At 55.1% G+C, this 25324-nt stretch overlaps 12 protein-coding genes across 12 annotated transcripts; 8 read left to right on the top strand and 4 right to left on the bottom strand.

Moving 5' to 3' along the window:
- Positions 1–737: 737 nt before the first annotated feature.
- Positions 738–2318, bottom strand: QBC33DRAFT_105400 (Phosphoribosylaminoimidazole-succinocarboxamide synthase). The gene is made up of 4 exons (XM_060421877.1): positions 1980–2318; positions 1415–1916; positions 1108–1352; positions 738–949 (listed from the first exon to the last, which is right to left on the bottom strand). The coding sequence occupies exons 1-4, from the start codon at positions 2112–2114 to the stop codon at positions 899–901; spliced, it is 933 nt and encodes a 310-aa protein (XP_060282807.1). The 5' UTR covers positions 2115–2318; the 3' UTR covers positions 738–898.
- A 606-nt stretch (positions 2319–2924) lies between these two features.
- On the top strand, positions 2925–4659 carry QBC33DRAFT_588798 (kinase-like domain protein; the record flags this gene model as incomplete). Its single annotated transcript, XM_060431560.1, has 2 exons — positions 2925–3640; positions 3738–4659. 2 exons carry the CDS (start codon positions 2925–2927, stop codon positions 4267–4269), a joined length of 1248 nt encoding a protein of 415 aa, XP_060282806.1. The 3' UTR covers positions 4270–4659.
- Positions 4660–5323: 664 nt separating this feature from the next.
- Positions 5324–5746, top strand: QBC33DRAFT_559904 (uncharacterized protein; the record flags this gene model as incomplete). Its single annotated transcript, XM_060430011.1, has 1 exon — positions 5324–5746. One exon carries the CDS (start codon positions 5324–5326, stop codon positions 5744–5746), a length of 423 nt encoding a protein of 140 aa, XP_060282805.1.
- A 711-nt stretch (positions 5747–6457) lies between these two features.
- QBC33DRAFT_493631 (uncharacterized protein) lies at positions 6458–8378 on the top strand (the record flags this gene model as incomplete). The annotated part of the gene is made up of 3 exons (XM_060425509.1): positions 6458–6844; positions 6915–7235; positions 7299–8378. Exons 1-3 carry the CDS (start codon positions 6509–6511, stop codon positions 8376–8378), a joined length of 1737 nt encoding a protein of 578 aa, XP_060282804.1. The 5' UTR covers positions 6458–6508.
- QBC33DRAFT_541523 (uncharacterized protein) lies at positions 8363–9649 on the top strand. The gene has a single exon (XM_060428170.1). The coding sequence runs from the start codon at positions 8842–8844 to the stop codon at positions 9604–9606; it is 765 nt and encodes a 254-aa protein (XP_060282803.1). The 5' UTR covers positions 8363–8841; the 3' UTR covers positions 9607–9649.
- A 597-nt stretch (positions 9650–10246) lies between these two features.
- Positions 10247–11690, top strand: QBC33DRAFT_515912 (c6 transcription factor; the record flags this gene model as incomplete). The annotated part of the gene is made up of 3 exons (XM_060426112.1): positions 10247–10660; positions 10767–11274; positions 11383–11690. 3 exons carry the CDS (start codon positions 10247–10249, stop codon positions 11688–11690), a joined length of 1230 nt encoding a protein of 409 aa, XP_060282802.1.
- A 657-nt stretch (positions 11691–12347) lies between these two features.
- On the top strand, positions 12348–14031 carry QBC33DRAFT_588792 (RTA1 like protein-domain-containing protein). Its single transcript, XM_060431559.1, has 4 exons — positions 12348–12737; positions 12813–12948; positions 13069–13460; positions 13538–14031. Exons 1-4 carry the CDS (start codon positions 12507–12509, stop codon positions 13808–13810), a joined length of 1032 nt encoding a protein of 343 aa, XP_060282801.1. The 5' UTR covers positions 12348–12506; the 3' UTR covers positions 13811–14031.
- QBC33DRAFT_541515 (uncharacterized protein) lies at positions 13997–15137 on the bottom strand. The gene has a single exon (XM_060428169.1). It carries the CDS (start codon positions 15005–15007, stop codon positions 14321–14323), a length of 687 nt encoding a protein of 228 aa, XP_060282800.1. The 5' UTR covers positions 15008–15137; the 3' UTR covers positions 13997–14320.
- An 848-nt stretch (positions 15138–15985) lies between these two features.
- On the bottom strand, positions 15986–18308 carry QBC33DRAFT_570717 (putative peptide transporter ptr2 protein; the record flags this gene model as incomplete). Its single annotated transcript, XM_060430578.1, has 3 exons — positions 18055–18308; positions 16738–17979; positions 15986–16626 (listed from the first exon to the last, which is right to left on the bottom strand). The coding sequence occupies exons 1-3, from the start codon at positions 18056–18058 to the stop codon at positions 15986–15988; spliced, it is 1887 nt and encodes a 628-aa protein (XP_060282799.1). The 5' UTR covers positions 18059–18308.
- Positions 18309–19483: 1175 nt separating this feature from the next.
- On the top strand, positions 19484–20293 carry QBC33DRAFT_559898 (kinase-like domain protein; the record flags this gene model as incomplete). Its single annotated transcript, XM_060430010.1, has 3 exons — positions 19484–19935; positions 20019–20229; positions 20285–20293. The coding sequence occupies 3 exons, from the start codon at positions 19484–19486 to the stop codon at positions 20291–20293; spliced, it is 672 nt and encodes a 223-aa protein (XP_060282798.1).
- A 581-nt stretch (positions 20294–20874) lies between these two features.
- QBC33DRAFT_578919 (major facilitator superfamily transporter) lies at positions 20875–22371 on the bottom strand (the record flags this gene model as incomplete). The annotated part of the gene is made up of 2 exons (XM_060431101.1): positions 20875–22143; positions 22216–22371. 2 exons carry the CDS (start codon positions 22369–22371, stop codon positions 20875–20877), a joined length of 1425 nt encoding a protein of 474 aa, XP_060282797.1.
- A 196-nt stretch (positions 22372–22567) lies between these two features.
- On the top strand, positions 22568–25310 carry QBC33DRAFT_105269 (uncharacterized protein). The gene is made up of 5 exons (XM_060421876.1): positions 22568–22635; positions 22699–23064; positions 23125–23578; positions 23637–24022; positions 24083–25310. Exons 2-5 carry the CDS (start codon positions 22826–22828, stop codon positions 25032–25034), a joined length of 2031 nt encoding a protein of 676 aa, XP_060282796.1. The 5' UTR covers positions 22568–22635; positions 22699–22825; the 3' UTR covers positions 25035–25310.
- Positions 25311–25324: the final 14 nt, after the last annotated feature.

Below are 25324 nucleotides of genomic sequence, written 5' to 3'. Positions count from 1 at the left end.
TTGGCCATTCACACACCAACTCATTGGCCATTGGTCGAGGGGCCTTTCAATTCCCAATGAGACGATTGGCTCTTACCTGTCCAATTAAATCCATCTTAAAAACTCTCCAGATGTTCGAGCACAAAAATAAACTAAAAAATAAAATAATGGAGCAAAAGAACATACAACACCAGGGATTCGCTGGTCGTCACCGACCCAACTACTAGTCTGGCCCTCACTGGCTTATCTATGGGAGAGCGGACGGGATCCCGAGTTCTCCAGTGGGTATGGTCGTATGTGATAGAAATGTTCTCTAAACCTCCATATATACCTACCTAGGTAACGCCTAGTAGGCGGGTAGTGTTGACGAATCCGCTCTGACCCTCACCTACTGACCGGCTTTGCCTCTGTACGCATGTATGTGATCCATAGAACTAAGAACACCCACTGTAGATATGCTCAAGTCATCCAACATGTCTACAAACTCCGCTTCCATATCGTCATCCTCGACTCGGACCTCCCGTGAATACGATACCACCCCAGCATCTTTCGACACGGCGCCGTCCACCAGCTCAGGCGTCCTCCCCGAGGTCAACATTCGATTCCCACAGTGGTCTCAATCCGTTTGAGATAGACCCGCAGCGAGCTCTCTTCCCCTCATAATCTGTTTCTCCCATGGCTTGATAACTACATGTCAGGCCGTCTTGTCTATTTCCACTTAATCGCAAACAGAAACATGCTGGTTAGATACATCAATAACTCCGGTTATTAGATGACGCAGGAGTAATCTGTTCGCCGAGCCCGAGCTTCACCGAGCGTCTGGGGACTGGAAACTAGGTCCGGCCGAATCAGGAGTTCATACATTGTAGACTGCCAGACGCGCTCATCTTGCGTTGAATGTTTATTGGGTTGCCCAAATTTACTGCTCTAACCCAGCCAAAACCGTCTCCAGAGTGTTCCCGGTCAACAGCTACCGCGTTCGGAAGTCAGTATTTTTTGAACAAGGGTGCTCGAGGGTGGTTCGGGGGCAGTTTGGGTGGGAAGCCATGTCTCGGGAGCATGATTATCTTGGCCTCGCTCCCGAGACAACGCCAGAAGGGGGGATTTGGATAATGTAAAGTTGCATACCTCGAAAACCTCCCTGTACTTCTCCCTCGTCTGCGCCACCACCTCCTCGGGAATCTCGACCCCCTCTTTTCCATTCAAGCCCTGAGATGTCAACCAGTTCCGGAGATATTGCTTATCGAAGCTCTCCTGTTCGCGTCCTACTTCGTACGAGCTTGCGGGCCAGAATCGAGAGGAATCAGGAGAGAGAACTTCATCAACCAAAACCACCTCGTCGTTGGCTTCGTCGAGGGCGAACTCAAACTTGGCTATAGGCAAAGAGTTAGCGAAACGACACGGGAGGAGCACGATGACTCTGGAAGAGGCATACTGTCCGCGATTATGATGCCTCTGGCCAGCGCATACTCGGCCGCGGCCTTATATATCGAGACCGCGAGCTCTGCAATCCTATCCGCGTATTTATCTCCGACGATCTTCCGCGCCTGCTCCGGCGTGATATTCTCATCCTTCTCTCCCAGGGGCGCCTTCGTGGACGGCGTGTAGATGGGCCCGCCGGGAAACGCGGCGCAATGTTCCAGCCCCGCCGGCTGGGGGATGCCATTGACGGCGCCCGTCTTGACGTAGTCCTTCCATGCCGTCCCAGTAAGGTATCCCCGAACGATGACTTCCACTGGGAACACGCGGAGCTTTTTGACCTGCATGGAGCGGCCGTGGACGAGGGCGCGGTCGGCGGGCGACAGGGAGCGCGGAGGGGTTAGAGTGATGAGGTGGTGCTTGAGGTTCGGTATTTTCGCGGAGAGTACTGAGAACCAGTGGCTCGAGATCTGGGTGAGGATCTTGCCCTTATCTGGTATGCCGTTGACGAGCACAACCTGCACAGACGGATGAGACACGGACAATAGCGAGGGGGGGTTCAACATCTAGAATTGGCGTACATCGTATGCCGAAATGCGGTCGCTGGTGACGAAGAGCAGTGTAGACTCGTCAATCTCGTACAGATTTCGCACCTTACCCTGTGCAATCAGGGGTAGAGACGTCAGCTCGATGGATGCCACTGCTTGGGACGACATTTTGGCGAAAGGCTGTCGAGAAACAATCCTGGAATTCGGTGTTGGAGGCAGAATTTCACGAGGGATTTTGCTTTGGAGGGGATAATTCGAGCTCCACCGCGGGGTTCAAGGTTCGAGTATGACCACTCAGGTGGGGCAACACTCGACAAGTACCCGACATTTCGGGCGAGGCATAGGTGGTACCTATGTATGTACTTCCCGAAGTTCATTAATAACTTCGACAAAACACAGTTAAACCCTAGGCTGCTCCATGAAATCGTCCTTATCTCGGTTGAAGTTGACTCGTATCTCTTCTCCTGAAAGAGGATTGATTGCCGCTATCGAGACGGCAAACATAAGAGGTTCCATGGGGCCCAATGCTTCGATCCAGCCTTTGCAATCGTAAATCGCCTTAGACATGGTCGGCACATGCAAGACCTGTATAAACGGCTTACGACATCCACAAAGGTCTGCCAGATGAAGAACATCTCAGCCGGCGGCGGTCGCAAGTCTTCAAGGTCATCCGTAGACCCCTCTCCGCTTCTGTCTCCGTTGCCAACGACAAGACTGGGATTCGGGACCTTGGTTGCTGCGAAACAATGCTCGGCCCAGGTCCCCGACCTGCCCCTGAAAATAAATTGCGAATGCCACGGCCACCACAGCCACCGCAGCCACCCAACGCCTGGATCAAACCCGCCAGCCCCCGAAACGTGCCATCCCAGCCCCACTCCCCTGGCTCGTCCATCCAACCTTCACGCCTCCCTACCTCTCTTCTGTCTACCTAAATTTGATTTCGGCCGTCGTGCAGGCTACACGAATGACTACGGAAAGATGGCGCCTTACGACGCTATCGCCAAGAGAAACGTCGACGATGAGCGCAGTGCGTTTGCTAGGCAACTGTTCAATGCGAGAGTCGATATTGCATCCTTTGTTGACAATCGCCTGGAGTGGAATGGGGTTGGAAGATATGATGGTATCTTTGGGGGCTCATTCAACATCGGCCTGAAGGTGAAACGCGACGATAGCAACGAGAACGTCATCATCCGCTTCCCGACTCCGAGGAAAGTACATGGACCGTGGCGGGAAGAAAAAGTCAAGAACGAGGTGACGGTTATGAACTATGTCCGCGAGCATACTAATATCCCTGTCCCGCGCATACGCTGCTGGAGCCTCACTGAAGATAGCCCGCAGCAGCTGGGACCATTCATCATCATGGATTTTGTGGAAGGGGAGAACTTGGGCCGTCTTCTAGCACCGCCGACTGAGGACAAGACGAAGCTTGTATATCTGGATCCAAACGTTGACGAGGCAAAACTCAACGCTATCTACGAGCAGATTGCCAGCTTTATGTTGGATCTCTCGCGCCTAGAGTTCCCTCGCATTGGTGCCATTTCCAAGGACGCCACGTCTGGCGACTGGACTGTTACTAGACGGCCCTTGACATACGACATGAATGAGGTCGTCACTGTTGGTGGCTGCCCTGCTGATCAGTTTGCTACTATGGCGCCATTCGATCGCGCCAGCGACTATTTCGCTGCATGCGCGCAGTACTTCCAGACACACCTTGAGGCACAGCGCAACATTGCTGGCGATGACGAAGACCTTGCCTGGAGGCAGTTTGTTGCGCGCTGCTGCTTTGCCAAGTTTGGTTCCTACGTACGGCACTGTCGACAACGATGGACCTTTCCGGCTCTTTTGTGACGACTTGCGACCTACAAACATGCTCGTCGATCCGGACACGCTATGTATTACTGCTGTGTTTGACTTTAAGTTTACCAATGTCATGCCAGCACAGTTCACCTACGATGTGCCATCGTGGCTGCTTCTCCAGCCGCCAGCTGTCTGGCTAAGAGACAACAAGATGGAGGATTTCCTACGCTGCTTTGAACCAAGGAAAAACCAATTTATTCGCGCGATGGAGCGCGCTGAGGCCAGGTCATTGCTACCTGCTGGAGAGCCGCGCCTCTCGACTCAGATGCGGGAATCATGGGACAGCAGGCGTTTCTGGTTCAACCATGCATCACGGTGCAGTTTTGATGTGGACGACTTCTACTGGCAGGCTCTGCACGAGGAAGGTTTGGGAGAGGCGATGCTAGGCGTGACGATGGCTGAGAAGGAGGGGTTCATCGCACGAAAGATGCGCCAGGTTGATGAGTTGCAAGGAGAAGGAAAGTGATGAGCATTTTGCTGAGGATGAGTGCACCTCCAGATCCTAACTAAACAGGCCAGCCCGACAAGTTCCCCCGCACGCATTTGCACTGCGGTAGGCAGCAAAGAGTTTGGCTCCAGTAAGCGGTTGTCAACAACCCCCCCCCCCCCCTCTCCCCCCGCCCCCCCCAAAACAGTCATGCTGGCTGAGAAGATGGAATGGAGTGTAACCCCATTTGGTCCGATGTACGGATTAGGAGCTGCAGCTTGATGCATTAGTTGGCTGACGTTCTCACGAGACGACCCTTACTCCTTGGTGGGCCAGATGGCTCAGGCTGGGCTCCCTGTATCCTGCTGGTTTCCGCTATCTGGGCAGGTCTCGATTATTATACTAGTTAGGTTTAGCAAGACGGACCTTTGCTGTGCTCGGTGACTATATGAATGGTGGCGTTGACAACCTCTCTGGCCCTCTTAATGTCGTCCTGTTTCGTCAATGCGACCCAGGACGGCTTCTCAACGTCTATCTGGCCTGGCGGAGGACGACTAAGTTGATCTCCTTCACAGCACCACTGGTGTCCAAGGCTCGGTTGTTAGACCGAGGTGCTAGTAGCCGACGAAGACGTTGCTCAACAGACACTGAAGAAAGAGTAGTGGCACACTACGAGAAACCACATGTACGAACGAGAGACTCAGAGAGCTTGATCAGTTGCACCTCAGATCGATGGTGCGAGCCCAAGACCTCTTCACACAACAAGAAGGCCGACAGACCATACCCCGTATATGCCTGTCACTGGATAACCAAGGGCCCTTGAGATTGCAGTCTCTTCTCTCAGCAACAATTATCAGCAGGGGGCTGAATGTATGTGTGTTGCTTGTTGGTTGACCCAAAACATATTAGCAATCAGACACACTTGTTCCAAAATAGGCACCTGGACAACGCGCCTGAATCCCACCCCTGACGAGATTCTAGCCGTGAGAACGAAGTTCGATCCTCCATTGGGCAAGAATAAGATTCTAAAATTAAGCCCTTGCCGTCAAGATTTTTCTATTTGACAACACAGGGTAGTTAAAACAACAGCATCATGGCCGTTCGCCGCATCTCTTTCCATCCGCCTTTTAACCTCGCGCCAAAACCTCCTGTGTCAATCTCCGCCCAACGCTTGTTCTTTGTGGCTACCGGCACCGGCGAAAGAATGAGCATGGCCGCGGGTTACCCGCTTCCGGTCCTGTGGGTGCAGTTGGTGTTACGTGCCGTCTCGGTGCTGCTTCTCATCGTCAGCTTGGGCTTTTTGGCCTACTGGAGCATAATTTTTGGCGAGCGCTTCATTGACGTCTACATCCAGGGACAGACCCAGCCTGTTGCGCCGCCCCTTTCTGAATGCGGCTCTGATGACTGCTCGAACTCGTATACCAAGGATCCATTCGGCAAGAGGAGTGCTAATCCCAACCGTTCCGCAGCCTGGCTGCAGCAGTACAGCAGCAACGCCGATTTCTATTCGAGTTAACAAGGCGCAGGCCACAGGCAACATTCCGTAGGTCCTCTCCCAGATCTACCCCGATTGTATTGTAATGCAGTGCAACAATGACGGCTTCACCAAGATGAGCCTCAAGGCCACCTCAGGCACTAAAAGACACCGGTTTCCTTATTTTTCTTTCTTTTCTTATTTAACTCGCCATGGCGGAGTGTCAAACATCAAAATATTGAGAAGCTATTCTCCTGTTCGGTGCGGAGGTCGATCGATGGTAATAGTCATTTTCGGGGGCTCCACTGCGGGGTTCAAATTCGAGGTTCCGCGGGGGGAGTGGGGCCAACACCGACAAGGGCCGGGGCCGCTCCGGGTCTCTTCCGGCTGGATTGACAGCGGGAAATGCTAATAACCTAATCACCTTTCCGGTAATCTCTACGGGCTGAGCCGCATTGCATGCCGCGCAGCTGGCCACCAGGCAAAGTTGTCTTATTCCACGGCAAAGTTGATCAGTGGAATACTTCAGTACTAGGATGACTCCTCTAACCCCTGTTTGCTGTGATTGTGGCGTTTTTAAGTGTCCCCCGTTGGCTAAGGATGTAGCTTATTAGGCCTGATCACAGTTACACAAAGCCTCGTGTGAAATGATCGGGGAACGTCGAGGAAGCTTGCCGAACCTCTGTCTAGCCATATTTCTTTTTCCCTTTCCCTTTCCCTTTTTCCTTTCCCTCCATTCTCCCCTTTTCTTCTAGTGCATGGTTCATACTGTGGACTGGACCATATTACTCAGTACGGATCCGAATGTTTTCAGCCTTGGAAGGACAGGCCAGTATGGCGGACATGGAAGACGACTTCGGGCCAGGGACCGCCAAAGGCTGGGCTGAGGTGATACGACGCTGCCACGGGGTTGAGTTCTACACCGAGGCGGTCGAAAAAGAACGCACTGCCTCGGCCGCGTACGACCGAGACGCGCCAGCTCTTGAGACCCAGGTCGGGCAACTAAAGCGGGAGCTGGAGCTGGCCCAAGATCAACTCACGAAACTGCGCGACGCCCGTGACACGGCCAAGAAGGAGAAAGAGAACGAACAGGCCTTTATATTGGAGCAGGCAGAGGCCTTTGTATCGGTGTTCCGTACCGTACGTCCTAACCCCCCACTTTAGCTTTAAAGTTCAAGCGGAATCGACTAACTCTCGACCCCTTTCGCAGCGCCAACGCCAAGAAGAGTCTCGCCCAGGTGCACGTCGACAGAGGGCAGCAGACACCCACCAAGGTCGACTGTCACCCCCACCATCAGGAGCAAGCGCTGCCAACGGATCGGGAGGGGCCGCCACCTCAACGGAACCAGAAGAGAGCCCGCATAACCGTCGCACCGGCAGCCCATCTGGGGCAGAAGATTCTGAATCGGACTTCAGCCAGCAAGAGAAAACACGACGGTCGAGGCGAGTGCGCAGGGCGCCCCGAGGTCGGGCCCTTCCCCCTCGTAGGCAGGGAGCAGCAGCTGAGATACCACAACATACGACGGGAAAGGCAAGTTGTCCTTCATATCTTACTTTCAACCCTTTTGGGCTGACCATTTTGTTGTATGAACAGAGAAAACGGAATGGCGAGGACGTAGGAGACAGCAGTCGCCAGCGAAAGTCGCAAAAAGTCACTCCAGTCACCTCGGAAACCGGACACCCGACAGATAATGAGAAAGCCAGGATTGAGGTGGAACAGGGAATGCACGAAATGAGATCAATCGAGTTCGACGAGGTGTTCCAGGGCGGAAAGGCCAAGCACAAGCACCAAATTGTCGACTACCCCAAGAGGAGTGGGAACTGGTTTATCTTTCTGTGCGACCAACACAACCAGCATTTCGGCAACAAGCCCATGTACTCGGCCATGAGACACCTCGTCAGAATGGACCATGGCCGTCTTCTCCAGGGTGGTTACATCGCCATCCGAGAGCTCGGCGTCCGCGTACTTAACTGCGACCGCAATAAGGCCGACCAGAATAATGCTGCCTTTGATGTCGAACTAAAGCGAGGATATAAGCCGCTCAAGGGTGGGCCACATTCCGGGAACACTTCGCAGCGATGCGAGCCGCAACAAGCCCAACCCCAACCCCAAGCCAGTCTGGGCCCCAGTCCAAGGCCTTTTATGCACGGCAAGCCATTCGACGGCGTCACGGAGCCTGTGCCGGGAGAGCTGTACCTTGGTCACTGGGCGCCGCGACACAGGTGGTACGTTGTCGTGGTCCTCCCGTGCGGCGACTTTCGTGTCGCGGGTGTCTCCGGATCCATCTATGAAAGCCCTCTCATCAAGAGCCACATCCCTCTTTGCTACGAGCCCCGCAGCAGCAAGAACAGTCGGCCCAGCTTTAAGTGGGCGAAGGGCTTCGAAAAAGGAGGCCCCAACGTCACCAGACGGAAGTTCCCCGTCATGTTCTGCGACGACGAGCCGATGCAGATGGACCCGAGCGGGTTCGCCATACCGCCTCCGGTCTCGCTAGGCTGGTTGTCAGCTGCGTCGCTCCGACCATTCAGTGAATTTGGACCAAATGGCATGCCTCCCCTTGGCCATAACGTCGCCATGAGGTTTGTCAAGAGCCGTAGGCTAGGAGTTGGAAGCACAGCTCCATCCCACCTCGGTGGCCAGGCAGCCGGTGCGTTGTCCACAAGGCAAAGATGAAGAGCGTCTTGGACGCTTTTTTTTTTTTGGTGATGGCTGACGACTTGCCAAAGATGCCACAGATGAGACCAATCATGCGAGCAATGACAGTGGATCGGGTGACGAAGGGGGCGTCCCTGCGGCCATCCACAAGGAACCGCAGCCACAATCGACGTCCTCGGCCAGAGCCAACATCTTGTTGGGCAAGGCTACAAGAAACGCTTCCAGTGCATCCAGCAACATAACTCACACCTCAGAGAAAGAATCGAGTGATGGCCGTGATGATGAGTCTGAACGCGACTTGGATGGTGGGACTGTTGAAGGACTCGAGATCGTCTGCGATTCCGACCATCGTGATGATCGCACTGATGCCGCGGATTCAGCTACTGGGAGCGATGAGGATGAGGACGACGATGAGGACGACGATGAGGACGACGATGAGGACGACGATGAGGACGAGAGTGAGGACGAGGACGAGGACAACATGCTGGATGGTACAGGGTCACATCACAACAGCAACATTCAACCCCTCGATCCCCGAAAAGATGCCGGTTCGGCGATGGCAGAAAACGTGTCATACGACGACGAGTCATTGGATGACACCTTCAATAAGGACTTGAATAAGGCCATTGATGGGGCCCTCGATAATGCTCATGAAGCTCGTCAATCACCGGCGCTCGAGAACGGGGGCGGGGCGGTTAGGAGGCGTGGTATGCAAAGTATCGATTTGGATGGTCTCCCAGATTTTGATTTCGACGCGTTTTTACGCGAGAGATGCACGCCTTCCCCGGACCGCTCGGTCGGCCACTCTGCAGAGACAAGAGAGAATGGAATGGGAGACAACTCACTGTGGCACTCGTCAACGCAATATGGAGGCAACGAACCGCACGTGGCATCGCAGGCGGCCAGGCGAGCTCCTCCGCCGCCGTCCCCACGATCACAGGTTCGTGGTCATGGTCGCCCATGGGAGGAACCAGGGCCAATCGCTGCTGCGAGCCAGCGAGACGAGCCAACCCGGACCTCCCACCAGTCAGCGCCCAGAATGCACGAATCCAGACTCGGAGTTGCTGAGGCTGCTTCGGCTGATGTTGCTCAGCAAAGGACAAACCGCATGTCACTCAAACTGGGGGGTTCTGTCCATCCGCTGATGCAACCGGCCTCTGAAGCGTTGAACCAATTGTCAGCTTTCCAGCAGGATTTCCCCACCGCCGTTGGCGTCGCCTTCGCTCAGCAATCACGGCAACCCTAATTTGATCTGGACGATGGGACATGAAGAGGAGGGTAGAAAAGGGAGAAGGGAAGGGTGGACGGGGAGGGAAAAGGGGAGAAGGAAAAAAGAAGGGAAAAAGGGGGGGAACCCAGATCCGCATAGATAATATCACAAAGGCCGAGAACTTGTCTTTCATTCTCAGTCAAATATATTAATCGAGTAGATAGCACTGTAGTCATTCGCTTATTTTCCTTGATATATTGAGTCAGGGGTGAATTCGTTTCTCACAATGTTTACTTTAATCGCATGGCCTGCAAGTCGTGACGATCGGTGGCGTCGGCTAGGCTACCAGTTTGTTTGGGTGTAGCTGGACAGCATGGTAAGTCCAAGGAAACAAACAGAACGAATCTGGTACGGATACGTAAAGTAATATGTAGTCGCTTGCGTCAGCAAGCTAGCCACAAGGGTGGCATTATGATGCAGCCCAGGCACCTAATAAGCCGGATAGATGTTGCTCCGTCCCGTGACTCTGAACTCTCGTCGCGTCGTCACCTCTCATGGCTCACGTACGTGGTCTGTCCTCTCAGGATCCGAGCGCAAATGCTGGATAATTCATACACATCTCGCCTCCTCTGAATTATGGAATTGGTTGGATACCGCCAAAACAATAAAGCTTGAAATGGCCGAGTCCAGCGACTCGGCGACCGACAGTCCCCCCGAGTCAGCCTCCATGAGAACATCAGAGGACAGGGAATCAACAGTTGCAGCAGACGAGGATACGAAAAGGATAGTACGCCGAAAACCCGTGCCTGGAAAGGGCCACAGGAAGTCGAGAAGAGGGTGCTATAACTGCAAGCGGCGAAGGGTGAAATGTCCCGAAGGCCGGCCAGAATGCCAGCACTGCAGCCGAATGGGCCTCGCCTGCGTTTACCCCCCGCCACCCAAGATACATGCCACCCTCCCAGCTACGCCCACGGCTGGCCTCGACCTCGACCATCTCCGCTTCTTCCACCACTTTCTCGTATCGGCCCACCCTCCACTGCCCTCTGGCGTCTCCACGGTCTGGCACAGCGTAGCCGCACTAGCCCATGAGGTAAGTCCCCCAAGCCTTACCCAGTTGCACCAACGCCAAAATTCCGAATCCCAGCATCGCCCTACCGACGACCAGCACTGAAAACTCACCCCTGGGGGCTCCACAGTACGAGTTCCTCGCCTCCGCCATCCTAGCCCTCTCAGCCCAGCACCTAACCCTACTCGGCGGGGGGGACTTCTCGGTGCAGTCGCTCAGCCTGCGCGTGTCCGCCATCTCGGGTCTCAACGACGCGCTGTCGCGGCCGTGCGTCACCCCCGCCGACGCCGACGCGCGCTACGCCGCCGTCGTGGCGCTGACGTTCCAGTCGTCGTACATGGACGACGCCATGATGGAGTTCCTGGCCCTGCTGCGCGGCTGGATGCTCGTGTCGACGGCGCTGGTCCCCGATCCCGAGAGGTCCATCTTTGGCGGGTTCACCCGGGACGCCTTTGTGCGGAGCATGAGGATGCGGGTGGTGGAAGAGCTGGGGGGCGCGGCCGGCTGTGACGGGGTGGTTGAGGACTTCTGCGCCTCGCTTAGAGTGGTTGCTCCCCGGTGCCAGAGCGTTGCCGAGCTGAAGTACCTGGCCATGATGGAGAGCATTGCTCAGAAGATTAAGATATCGCCTTTAGATGGTACGTGTATACAAACAATCCCCTTTCCCTTTCCTTTCCCCTCCCCCCTCTCATTTCCTCTGAAAGTTCTCATTCTGAAACTTTTTTTCCCGCCCTCCTTCTTCTCAGCCTGCCTGGAGATCGTCCCCTGCTACGCCATGACCAACAAGATGACGGCCGAGGAATTCAGCGCCTTCACGGATCCGCAAAATTACATCGCGCAGATCCTTCTCGCCCATTTCTTCATGCTAGACTACATCCTCGAGATGTACGCCTTTGGTTCAGACGCAAAGCCTTTTGCTTTCCAGAAGCAAGTGACGCAGGCCTGGGTGATCAGAGCTGCCGAGAAGCTGCCTATCAGTTACCAGAAGTACATGATATGGCCGTTAGGACTGGCCAAGATGGAGATGGCGGCGTGTATTCAGGCACCAAGTTAAATAAATCAACGTTAACTTGCAATGGAACGAGAAGCACGGTTATTCCATCGGCTGTGAAGTCAGTCCTGTGTCATAAATGTCATAGACCTGCCTGTCATGTCAAGGAGATGTGTTGGTGAATCACCCAGCCCAGAAAGGGGGAAAGGGGAAAGGGGGCTGAGCAACTTTAATTATGGCATTAGGCTTTGATTGCAGCCAGGGGGCAAAGAGACCCTTCGAACCTGTGGTCTCGAACCTGTCTCTCGGATAGACAAGAAAAGAACGACGACCTAAAACCAAAACCAATCGTTTTCCGATTCAAAATCTGCCTGAGACGATAATGTGGCTAGGGCCCAGCGGCAGCATCTGCAACCAGTCGTCGTGGCTGAGACCCAGAAAACGATGAAAGCGATGGAATAGACCGAGCCAACCAATCAGCTGCAAGGCCCCGACAGGGGCATCACGGCCTAGCCTAGCCCAAAATAATCGCCGAGACGCGGCCCGCTGCGATGGATCCATCTAGGAGGTAATGTCGGTTGGCTTCGCACGCTTCCGCATAACTCGTCGCTTTCACCTTCAAAACGCGACCGTTGCTGCGACAGCGTACCAAAAGCAAATGGGCTGTGAAATGCTAGTCGGAAATCTTGGCGATGGACACGCACGCACGCAATCCACACACAAAGGGGGCAAGGGATATATAATTATCTAAGGGGGTAGCATGATAGGAGAGAACAAATTCCATCTTCATCAACTACTGCTTTACAATATACGCTTTTTTTTTTTTTTTTTTACTCGTGTGTGTTTCCCAAGAGATAACATTAGTTGCAATCCCTCGCGATGCCGACCCTCCTCCTCCCCACCGCCACGCTTCTCCAGGCCGCGACGACAGTCACGTCCGCCCTCCCGACCTGCACCACCGCCATACCAGACAAGAACGGCCACGTCCCTCCCGATGCCTGCAACGCCAACTACGGCTTCTACCCCAGCTGGGAGGATAACCTTGCCTTTGCGCTCGCCTTCGGGATAACCACGGTTCTGCACCTCGCCCAGGCGGTAGTGTTCAAGAAGGTTCGTAGAATCAACCCTCCCCGTTCCGTGTGATCCAACTTCATTTCCAAGAACCAAGTCGCTGATACAGCCCAGCCATTCTGCTGGGTCGTCGTCATGAGCGCCCTCTGGGAGTGCGCCTGCTTCGCGCTCCGCACCCTCGGCGCAAAGGACCAGCAGCAGTCCATGTACGTCACCATCTCGACGCTCCTGTTTCTCCTCGCCCCTCTGTGTAAGTGTGCTCTCTCACAATTTCCTCCCTCGCCGAATCCCCTCCCTCCCTCCTTCAAAAAAATGAAGAACAAAAAGATGAATTCTGAAAAGAAAAAAAAAAAAAAACTGACGTTCCCAGGGCTCAACGCCTTCATCTACATGGTCCTAGCCCGCCTAGTCCACCTCCTGCACCCGCGCCAGCGCGCCCTGGGCATCCCCGCGCCGCGCCTGGCCAAGGGCTTCGTGCTCGCCGACGTGGTGTCGTTCGCGGTGCAGGCCGCGGGGGGCGCCATGATGGCGAACCAGGACGGCGGCGCCGACAAGGTGCGCCTCGGCCAGCACGTGTACATGGCCGGCGTGGGCGTGCAGCTGGCGTTCGTGCTGGTGTTCGTCGTCGTCGCCGTGGCGTTCCATCGGGATCTGATGCGGTTGCGGAGGAGCGGGAAGGTGGAGGGCCCCGGTGGGGGGCGGATGAATCGGTGGGTGAGGCCGCTTATTTGGGTTGTTTATGTGGTGCTGGGGCTTATTGTGGTGAGTGACGACAACAATTCACTTAACTGGTGTAGAAATATTTTGCCTGGTTCGTGTCCCTGACGAGAAGAGTGCAGATACGGATCATCTTCCGCCTCGTCGAGTTCAGCCAGGGAGTCGCGTCGACGAATCCGATCCTGCAGCACGAGGGGTTCCAGCTCTACCTCGACGCCCTGCCCATGCTCCTCGCCCTCGTCCTCCTCAACTTTGTGCACCCGGGCGTAGTCCTCAAGGGCCCGGAGAGCAGTCTCCCGTCGAGCGGGTTCCGCTGGGGCCGATCGGCTGCGTTCGAACCACTCGCCACCGCAGGGGCATCGAGTGTCGAGCTGGTCGACCGACGACGGTTTTGATGAGAAACGGATTCTACATCTATACAAGAGCATAGAATGTCGCACATCATTGGGATGGGAAGTGGGGTGTCATTAATTTGTCGTGTTTCTTTTGTTTTAGGGCAGGGCCCGAGCTGCATCCTGTTGGTATAAACCTGGGAGATGGTTGGTATGTTTTGGTTGCTTTCAGTGATGGTTGGCTTACGATTGGCTTATGGTCTCGTTTTGTATTTTATTATTAGACTTTGGCATCTTTCTACAGGCACCAAATAGGTAGATTGGGACACAGAATACGAGACATCCTTTCCCATGATACTCCGTTTCACCGCTTCATCAAAGAGTGCCAACGGTTCCGTCGAAACCAAGGAGAACATAATTACAGTGTAGGCATAATAGGAGTTGCATGCCGAACCTGGCTCTCTCACACCTCCACCACCGCGTTGCGAAGATAATTTACAAGAGTAGAACAAACGTAACATTGCATGGTCTGCATCGCCCAGCCTAACCGGTTGCTGGTAAGACTCGGGAGGGCTAAACGAACTTCACATGGCCGAAGAAAGGCGTCATGTGGAAATTCGGCTGATCGGGTGGGCTCCACGCACCCAGCAGCTGGTCCGGGAACGTGCGCGGCGAAGTGACGGTGCGGAAGAAGTTCATCCTCCACTCGGTGCCATTGGCCTGTCCGTCGTCGACGTTGAACAGACCCAGCGGGATGCGTGCCTCGGAGACCCAGGTCTCGGCGCGCCTGTCGAGAGCGGTCTCGGCGGTCAGGCCGTCGACGAGGGGCTCGGTGATGAAGAAGGTGTCGAAGGGGGCGCCCTCTGTGCGCACCTTGGATGGGTTGTAGATGAAGGCCTGGAAGGTGACATTGTCGGGGCTGATCTCAAACTCGAGGTAGGTCTGGGGGTCGTTGGTGCCGCGGTAGATGAAGGTTTCCATGACCTCATATTCCCAGATGGGATCATTGGTGTCGTAGCTGGGGTTGAAGAAGAAATTGGTCTCATTGTATGCCGTGAAGGTGAGCCGGATTGAGCAGTCGTCGTAGCAGAGATCAACCTGGGTGAGGGGGAAGTCGGCCCCGTCCGGGACTGATTTGTTGTACTGGACGGTAGCCGTGCTGGGGCATGCCGGGACCTCCAGAGACGGGACAGATGCCGAGAAAGCCGATCCGGGAACGATGGCAGCCGCCGCTGCAGCGAGGAATGATTTGAGAAGCATCCTATGATTATGAAAATAGGGAAAATAGGGCAGATAATGTTTGTCGGACAATCCGATGGCTCAAATTTTAGTCGTCATTGGGAGCTCCTTCGCTTATGTACCTGAGCGAAAACAACTGCCTTGAAATTGGTTAAATTAGGAAGGTTACTTTCACATGTGCACATCGGGAAAGGATCCCCATACTCTTGACCCCCTGACCGGGTGCGGTTATTCGCCCAGCGGACACCAACCTTAATTGATTGGGCAATACGGATGTAACAAATAAACAAAAACAAACCACGGCCTGCAAAACTTGCTTGAACCGATTCGTAGACTGGTTCCAAGTAGATAGATAGGTATACAATTTGAAGCTATATCTAAAGTCTTGGCTTGTACGGCAGCTGCATCTTCAGTCTATGCATGGGGTGTTTGGCTAACTAAATTAAGGTTAGTTAGTCCCTGTCAGACAAGTCCGGGGAAAGCTGCAGGTGCGGTACAGCGGACACGTCATAGGTTCCTTTTATTTATTTATATTTTCCTTTCCTTTTTCCTTTTTTTTTCTTTCTTTTTTTTTTCTTTCTTTCTTCCTTTCTTTTTTCTTTTTTTTTTTTTTTTTTTTTTTTTTGGAAAATAACAAAAAGAAAAGGGAGAAGAAAAGGGAGAAATTATTAGATATAACTCTGCAGCAAACCCAGTTCATTGTTGCGTGTTTCTTTATCACCTTAAAAAAAGGGCTCGTAAGATCTGTGGAGGTACAGGCGTCACTTTCCGTTGAACATTGGCAGACAGGGAGAGGAAGATCATGTTATGACACTGTGGTTCACCTTCACCAAAGGACCCTCAAACACTCCTTATGGAAAGATCGAGATCGAGTAACACAGCCATATTTCAGGCTCCCTCATCCGCTTGCTCCATGGGACCTGACGTTGGATATGCTCAACATGTTCACCAAGTTCAGAGAGAAGAGCAGAAAGTAACAAAAGATCCATCAGAAGCTCCCTAGGCCTTCTCAGCCAAATCCCCCTTCACGGCCAAAACCCTCTTCTCATCATCCACCACCGCAGCCTCCTGATCGTGCCTCTCCCCCTCGCTGTCCGAGTCCTTGAAGTCGCCAAACGACGTGTTGATGACAAACTCCTCCTCATCCAAGTGCCGGAACGTAAACCAAAACACGACGGTGAGCGCGGCGCCGACGATGGTGGGCCCCGCAAACGCCCACACGAGGTACGGGTCCCGGATGGCCGGTGCGGTGGCGAGGCCGATGATGGCGGTGATGGCGGTCATGAACAGGTTGAGCGAGTTGACGAGGCCCTTCATGTTCTTGGGGGAGCGGGCGTAGGCGATGCCGTAGGCCGTGACGTTGATGAAGATCTCGGACAGCGCCGTCGGGACGATGGGGATCGAGTAGAGCGCGTACGACACCGACGACAGCGAGTCTTCGCCCTCGGGCAGGATGTCAGCGCACGTGGTGGCGTTGTAGCCGCACGGGGACGTCTTGTACACGTAGTACTGCAGCACCGGGAACCCGACTGAGCCGATGGTGCAGAGCGCGAAGCCGAAGGTCATCCGGGAGATGGCTCCCCACTTTATCCCCCACCTGCGGAGGAGAGGGTATATGCCGTTGTTCATGATGGGGACAACTGTATCGTTCGTGTTAGCGGGCTATGCTTGTTGCCATACCGGAGCAAGGGGCTCTGGCGGGGGAAATGAAAGGGAGGGAAAAAAAAGGGGGGGCGGGGCCAAACACTCACAGAGAACGATGCTAACAGCGTTCAAATTGTCCAAAAGATCGTTAGGAAGGCCATCAGTCTGCATACCAGCGGTGAGGGCGTTGGCAGCGGCGCCGAGCCCGCCGTCGTTGATCTGGAAGATGGGCTGGAACAGGAAGATGCCGCAGGCCTGGAACGTGCGGCGCACGTCGTCGACGAACCTGTCATCATACCCGTACACCTTTGTGCTCCCGGCGGCGGCGCGCACGCTCGGCTTGCCCGGCTCCCAGAAGCCCTTGCGGCCGATGCTCTTCAGACCACCGTGGCGGAAGCAGTCACCGAGCACCTTGAAGACGTTGCTGAGATCGGAGCCGCCCGGTGGCTGCTTGATCAGGCGTGGGTTCAGATACCACAGCAGCGGCGGCAGGATCAGGTACAGGATGGTTGGGATCAGGTAGGCGGCCCAGTAGCCGACGAGCTTGGCGAGGTAAGTGGTGGGGATGCCGAACATGGCGCCGATGTTGATCAACAGGTAGAACCACAGCATGACGCTGTTGATGGACGCCTCGGGATCCACAATGACCCTCTCGCCGTTCTTCCTCGTGATGACGTGAGAAACCTTGTGGGGGCTCTGGTCCATGATGGTCGGGGCGATGTTCGGCTTGAACTGGGCCGCGCCGAGGGACAGCATGTACAGCGACAGGGCGAAGGGGCCAATGGCATGCCCGGACTGGAGCACGGGCGGCAGGGCCGAGATGATCATGATGATATGGGCGAGGCCGCAGACGGCAACACCCCAGCAAATCATCTTGAAGCGACCATACCTGGTATCGGCGAGCCAGCCGAAGAAGATGGGAAGGGCGTACGACAGGAAGCTGAACGCCTCCGTCATGGCTGTGGCCACGACGGAACCCTTGCCCAGGGCGCCGGCCGTGTACTGCGAGCCCTTGCCGCTCGCGCCGGTGCCGGGCCCGCCCGGGGGCAGGGGCGCGCGGATGAAGTTCTTGTAGACCTGGAAGCAGCCAAAGTACGACGCGCGCTCGGCGAACTCGACGGCACAGAGGTAGTAGCACGAGGCCGGCAGCTCGCCGGCGACGCGGCGGAGCGTCTTCTTATCCTCCTCGGTGGGCAGAATGAGTCCGTGAGCGATGGCATCCTGGGCAGCGGCGTCCAGCTCGTCCGGCGGGATGTAGGCTGGCACGGGGACGTGGTCTGCCGACGGCCGACCCTTGTCGACCACGGCGCCGACGGACCCCCCAACTGTGGGGATAGCGGTGGCGGTATCTGTTTAACGATCAGCACAGAACCACCCCAGAGAGCAAGCGACAGGAGAAAGTGGGACAGGGATAGGGGGCGTACCCATAGCAAAGACTTGGTTGCGCGAGACCGGGGATTGCGAGCGAACAAGCCGTCTGCATGCCCAGACGGGCTCCGCAAACGAAAGCTGGGCATCTGGCTTTATACCTACCTTACCTGGTCGATAAGGCGATTAATTAAACGACGGTGAATACCGCGAAGATAGGCGAGGTGGTGCATTGGGCTTGATGGCATCCATTGCACCATCCGACCCCTCTCGACGCACATGGGAGTTTTGACACCGGTTGTATTGTCCTACTTAACAGCTTCCTTATTGGGATCATAAACGGCGATATCAGCGGCAGAGCGCAGATTGCACGGCTGCCAGATCCGCGACCCAATGGCTGGGGGTTGTGAGGTGTGATGATTTCAGGCTCAAACCCGCAGCAAAATAATTGCAACCCCAGCCCCTCTGCTTCCACCCACTCTAATTAAGAATATTGCGAACCGTGTCTTGCCATACACTCCTAGTGAGGAAGGAGTGCAGTCGGCTGGTTCGCGAGGAAGCGACCTGTTGGCCAACCGATGGCATGGAACCCAATTAATTAGCGCAGCGTGAAGGTGTCTGGGGGTTCATTTTCCCAACAACGAATTCGAAGAAACCTTGACGACATCATTTGCTACTATCGAGGGAAATGGGGGGCAACAGAGTGCAACCAGAAACCAACCTAATTTCCTACCCCGGACGATCGCATCTCCTTAACCCACGGCTTCTAACCCCTATCGATACCCTCGGCCAACTCCAGCCCATCCAGTCGTAGTTCGTCAAGCCCCAGGAATTCTCCATCCATCCCCTGAACCCCCAACCGGACCCGGTAACTCCCAGCCAGACTCACACTGCATGTTTGATCATGTACTCCCTCAAACAGTTCTGCACCAGATCATGGTACAGTCTCTCATCTTGCCCCGTGCCGAACTCAACAGGATCACCGGCGTCTGCCAGACGGCGGGTGGACAGTCGTCCGTGATGTTGCGCCCCGGTGGCACCTCTATTACCAAGGGCGTTGAAATCGTTGTGGCAGCGCCGTCTCAATGACGGGCAGATGCCCGTATCGATGCCTCGCCCCCTGCTTGCCGAGTATTCAGGCTTCGGTCAGATTGGAATGAGAAACTTCCACTAAGTGACACGGTGATTCCATGACACGTCATGTCCCTTTGAGAAGGGGATCCCGAAAGAAGTAAATAAACGGCAGGGTATTCAAGGCAAGATGGCCGGGTGGTCTGAGGCGCTACGCTCGGGGCGCACCTTTTCACACAAGGCCAATCAACTCCTCGCAGGCGAAGCGTGGGAGGGAAGGCGTCGGTCACGGGATAGAACGGAATGATCCAATGGAATCTCACTTCCTGCACAGGGTCATATCAAGCCCTAAGCTGGAAACCACCATTTTTGAGGAGGTGGAATATGTATGAATAACCTAGCTTTCAACTCAGCATGGTCTTCTTTCAACCGGAGGCGATTCTCGATATCGTCAAAGCACTGGCCAGCGACGGGACCAAGGCCTCCTTCCTCCACGACACCGGCGACCGTCCGTTCTCCGGGGGGCAGTGCCTGGTATACGCCGTTCAGCTAGGCAGCATCGCGTGCGGGGTCCGAATCCCAGTGCATTATAATCATCTGCCTCCTAGCGCCGTCGCCGAGTGCCTCGCTCTCGAAGTATCCGTCTTGAGGAGTCTAGAGGAACGCGGCTTCGCTTGGTCGCCGAGGGTTCTTGGCTTCGATGCGGGATTTGACAACCCCATCAAGTTCCCTTACGTGGTCCTCAGCTGGATCGATGGCAAGCTGCTGGAATGGACGCCTACTATACCACAGAAGAGACATGTTCGAGACAAGGTTCTGCGCCAAATGGCAGACATTGTCTTTGAATTGGTATCGTGCACAGAAGAGTGAGTGAGTTTGCGGACGTGTGCCAGTTTCACCGTGACGGTTAGCTAAAATGAATATATGTAGGGCCCGGAACGACCGCTAGCGCATATATGACGGAAATAATCCACGGCAAGATGTTGCGCGTCTGCGAAGGCCAGCTTCCCGGAGTGCTCCTCCATGACTGCCTGGTTCAGCAGGCGCTGGTTCGCAAAACAGTCTACGAAGTTCCAGACGACTCGTCTTTTGCCCTAGCACATGGAGATCTGGCTCCGGAGAGCATCATTGTTGACGATGAGTACAACATCAAGGGGTTTGTTTGCACTTTAGTCAACTTACCTCTCTAGAAGACATGCTGATTTTCAGTGATAGGATTATTGACTGGGGCCTTGCAAGATACCGGCCAACGCAATTTGCAATCGGCTTTCCACTATTTTTGGCTATTGAGCCAGAAAATGTACATGAGCCTCTACTGGAAGATGTCACCACCTTCAGCTCGACCTTTCTTCGGCCTTCCTAGTCTCTTCAGGCTGATCGACAATGTTTTCTATCCCAGCTGGCAACCCCGACCAAAGCCGAAGATGGACAGCAATCCATCAGACGGTTGATGACATTCGTCTTATCGCATCCTGATGTAGACTGGAGACGCCTTGTGTTTGAAGCAGCCTTTAGCAAAGGGCTTCATGCCTGGATGGCAGAAAGGTCCTGGCTGATTCCTGGGACGAAAGCAGGTTGGGAGGGCTTGTTCCTGGACCATGAAGAAGAGGGAGTAGGAGGGAAAGCAGTGACTACCGTTGGACTCGAGAAAATGTAGTCTACGTCTTTCTGTCCCGATGCAGGTTTGTGGATCTGCCGCTGTAGATACAGACAAAAATGGAGCAACAGGAGGCATATGAGGAGGAAGTGTGCTGTTCGGTTTCTTATATTCCATCCTAAACATCGCTCCTTCTTCAACTCTCAATCTAATCGACCGCCTTTTGCTCTGGCTCCGGCGGCGTATAACCAGCCTCATCCTCAACAGTCGTCTGCTTCGAGACCGTCCAAACCGTCGGCAGCACGATGAGCAACGACCCGATGCACAATCCCCAATTCATCCCCAACTGGGTCATGCCACTTACGTGAAGAGCATTGACCCTCCACGCCATCGCACCGCCGGTCGCTTGGAACGTCTTATACGCCCCCACGAGTATCGCCGACCGGCTGGCGCTGTTCGACTCTGTCCCGATGAGCCAGTAGCAGAAGCCCTGCCATAGGGCATCGTAGGCGCCGTAGAAGATGTACAGGAAGATGGGGCCCGTCGAGATGCGCCCCTGCGAGTAGTCGATGTCCTGCTTCAGGCCCTGGGCCAGCCTGTTGTCCTCCCACCTCTGGAATGAATACCCGCCCCCCCAGATGACCATGCCGGACACGAAGACGGTGGCCCAGCCGAGGCGGGCGCGTGCGGGACGGTCGAGCCAGGGCAGGTCGAGGAGGAGGCCGATGACGAGGCCGCCGAGCATCTGGGCGATCCAGTACAGGGCGCCGTTGAGGGAGCGGGTGCGGATGTTGAAGGTCAGGCCGTTGACGTTGTTCTGCTGGTAGCTGTAGAAGACGTTTGCCGAGAAGAAGAGCGGCAGCATGCAGGCGACGCGCCACTTCATCATGGTGCGCACAGCGGTGTCGATGCTGCCGCGGACCGTGTGTCTCTCGGTCTCGACGGCGGCGTGCAGCTGGGCGAGGTGGATGCTCGACGGCGAGCAGATGAAAAAGCCGAGGAGCCAGCCGAAGATCATGATCACCATGAGGGCGATGTAGGTCGAGTCCGTCACGGTACCCTTGGTCGAGTGGAAGTTGAGGCCGAACGACGCCAGCGACCCGATGCCGCCGCCGAGGTTGAAGATGACCCAGAACACGGCGATGGCCCGCCCCTTCTGAGACTCTTCCACGTACGTCGTCATGATGGCGCCCTGGACGATCCAGATGAAGGACGCGCCCACGCCCAGGATGGCGCCGGCCGTGATGACGAAGGCGCCGTTGGCGTGGTGGTTGAAGTCCAGCAGGCTGCCGCTGTACAGGGCATAGGTCCACCCGCCGATGAGGAAGCACCAGCGGGGGCCGACCCAGGAGAAGATGGGGCCGACCACGAAGAGCGCCGTCGCCGCGGTCGTCGAGAGGAGGGCGACGGTGGCGTTGGCGGCGACGGTCGAGTCGACTTGCCCGGATCCTCCTAGGCCCGTCAACGCATTGTACATCTGTTCCTCGAGGTTCAGCAAATGTTTCTCACAGAAGTGGAGGCAGAGGCAACGCCAACGTTGGAGACTTACGCCGGGGAGGCAGAAGCAAATGAAGCTGATAAGCAGGATCTGGGCCCACGACGAACGCGGCCGGTGTCTGTCCTGCCTTTCACCCTGGTCGGGAATCTGCATGGGCTGTTGCTGGTTGTCGGCCGGAGCCATGTCGTCCAACTCGTGAACGGCCATACCTGCTGCCTAGATGTGGCAATGTGATCTGCTATTGAAGCGTTCGTCGCCCGAGAAACAGGGAACGCGAAGTATGCCCGCTATCTATATATCAATGGGACACAAGAGCCTCATACGTTACATGGCCGCACGCCCGAAATACGACCATAGTCGTGAGGACGCGACCCAATAGTATTCGGGGCCACTGATAAGTGTCCATGTATTTGGGTCCTGAACGAGGGCAACTGCGGGGAAGATCTTCTGTAACCTTGCCTTAAAAGGGAGGTGAGATGGTGATCCGCGCTAACAACAGAGGAAGGAAACGTATCGCGAAGCTAACCAGGGTAGCACATGGGTAGATGCGGACTCGCGGGAATAAGCGCTGGTTCCCGGTTTCGCTTTAATACGCTCGCATTCCAGCTTACTATACGGAGACGGGCCGAACGATGTAGTACAAAAGATATCTATTGTCAGCATGCCGCCGCCAATAGTCGAGCTCGCCCGCCTGCAGACGGAGAACAGGAACCTTCGGAGCGCCAACATTGACCGGGTGTCCACGCAGGAACTCTGCAAGATCCTCAACCGCGAGGACTCCCTAGTGCCGGCGGCTGTTGAGCCCTGCATACCCGTCATTGCAGAGGTGATCGATGCTCTGTCTGAGCGTGTCCGAAATGGTGGTCGAGTCTTCTATATCGGCGCCGGGACAAGCGGGAGGTGAGTTGGCCCCCCCTCTGGCTGGCATCTGGACAAGTCTTGCAACTGACATGTATGTAGGCTTGGAGTCCTTGATGCTTCGGAGATACCTCCGACATACTCAGCGCCTCCTAATCAGTTCGTTGCGCTTATAGCCGGAGGCGACCATGCTCTTCGTCACGCGAAGGAGGGTGCCGAGGATAGCAGGGCCGGGGCCGAAGCTGATCTAGAGGCCCTCAACTTGAACCCCCAGGTCGACTCCCTGATTGGAATTGCTTCATCTGGACGAACACCGTACGTCTTGGGCGGGTTGTCCTATGCAAAGATTTTTGGGTGCATAACCGTTGGGCTCGTCTGCGTTGAGCCCTCGGCGGTAGGAGATGAGGGGAATGCAGACTACCTAATCGCTGCAGTAACTGGGTCGGAGGTCGTTACTGGTAGCACCAGAATGAAGGCAGGAACGGCGACGAAGCTGGTGCTTAACATGATCAGCACCGGGATTATGATCAAGCTGGGGAAGACGTATGGCAACCTGGTGAGTAGGCGCCTAGACTTGGTCTTTTTCGAGTCGTTTAATCCTGACAAGAGCGCAGATGATCGATCTCAAAGCCACAAACCTCAAACTCAAGCAACGTGCCAAGAATATTCTCAGGTTCATCGGCGGTTCAAGCTGCCCTCAGTCGGATGAGGAGCTTGAGCAGATTCTCGAGGCCTGTCGTGGGAGCGTGAAACTCGCAGCAGTCACAATCGTCTTGAATGTATCGGTGGCCGACGCTGAAGATCGCCTCCAGCAGAACAAGGGCATCCTGGCTCGCCTCTTTGAAGAAGAAGAAGAGAAAATCCAGAATCTGCATTTGCAGAACGGGAGCCAAGACGAAGGTCTAGTCCTGTGTGTGGATGCTGGAGGTACCAGCTGCAAAGCCGTAGTCATGTCGAGGGATGGAGGACTGGGGATGGGCACAGCAGGACCTTGCAATGTGTATGTTTCCACCCACGGCACCCCAACGAGATCCACGTGTGCTAGGCTGATATGGCTTAGGTCAAACATTGGCCTTGATGCTGCCACCTCGGCCATCTCCGAAGCAATCCAGGAAGCGTTAAATGCTTCCGAAGCGACCAAGGGGCGCCCATTCCAGTCCGTAAAATTCTTATCCGCCTGGGTAGGCATGGCTGGTTATGACAGGCCTTCTATGGCTTCGTTGGTTGACACGGCGCTGTCTGAGCTATTGAGGCTACCCCTTGGAGAGCGGTTACGGGTGACCACTGACATCGACCTGCTCCCGGCAACCGTAGCGTCACAACTTGATCTCGACTCCGTTATCGTTATAGTTGCCGGGACTGGCTCCGTTTCCATGAGCTACAAGAGAAACGGTGGAGGTTTCCAGCGAACGGGGCGTGCTGGGGGCTGGGGTCACCTCCTGGGTGATGACGGATCAGGCTATGGCATTGGGCGAGAAGCTCTTCGCAGAGCCTTATATTCCTCTGACCTATACCGTATGCGCAACAAGTCTGGGGTCATCACTGACACAGGGCTTCCCCCACTGTCGCGGGCCATCTTTCAGCACTTCAAAGCTCAATATCCAAAGTGCGAACCAGACGACCTCCTCAGCACCATCCTCGTCCCAGACTCGACCCTCCACCAGGCGGACGACGCAACTCTCGCGACGACCAAGCGAATTGCCGGAGTTGCGAAGCTCGTCCTCTCAATGGCTGACTCTGACGAAAGTGCGAGGCAAATCGTCGATGCTGGGACGGCAAGCCTGGCGCAGCTGGCGGCGTTGCTCGTCCAGACTCAGAATATTGATCCGTCAATATCGGGCCTTATACTGGCTGGGGGGCTGACCGAAGATAACCAGTTCAAAGCCAGGCTGCTTAAAGCCGTCGAGGAGAGGTGTGGCAGGTTCAAGCATGTGGAAGCTGTGAGCCAGCCGGCAGTTGCTGGGGCACGATATATGCTCCATTATAGCACACAATCCGCAGCTGATAATTAGAGGTTAGAGATGTGTGTTGGGCTCAGCTTGGACGATATACAGTTATAGATACCGAGTAAATAGAGAACCCATTGCCTCAGCGTTGCAAGCAAGTGCTTTTGGCCTTCCAGAGTTGAACCCAGTGCAACTTCTGTCACGGCCGCCACACTTTCTTGTATCTGCTCTGTTCTATTAAGAAGACAAATAACATATCAAACATGGCTAAACAAACATTCAAGACCAAATGCACACCCTGAGAACATTCTGAACGTAATTATGGGGAGGCTGAAGGGATATTCTAGACGAGGAAA

Source organism: Phialemonium atrogriseum (assembly GCF_030411735.1).
Source record: "Phialemonium atrogriseum strain 8032-3 unplaced genomic scaffold QBC33scaffold_15, whole genome shotgun sequence".
Taxonomy (NCBI): Eukaryota; Fungi; Ascomycota; class Sordariomycetes; order Cephalothecales; family Cephalothecaceae; genus Phialemonium; species Phialemonium atrogriseum.
This window is presented reverse-complemented; position numbering and strand designations above follow the sequence as displayed.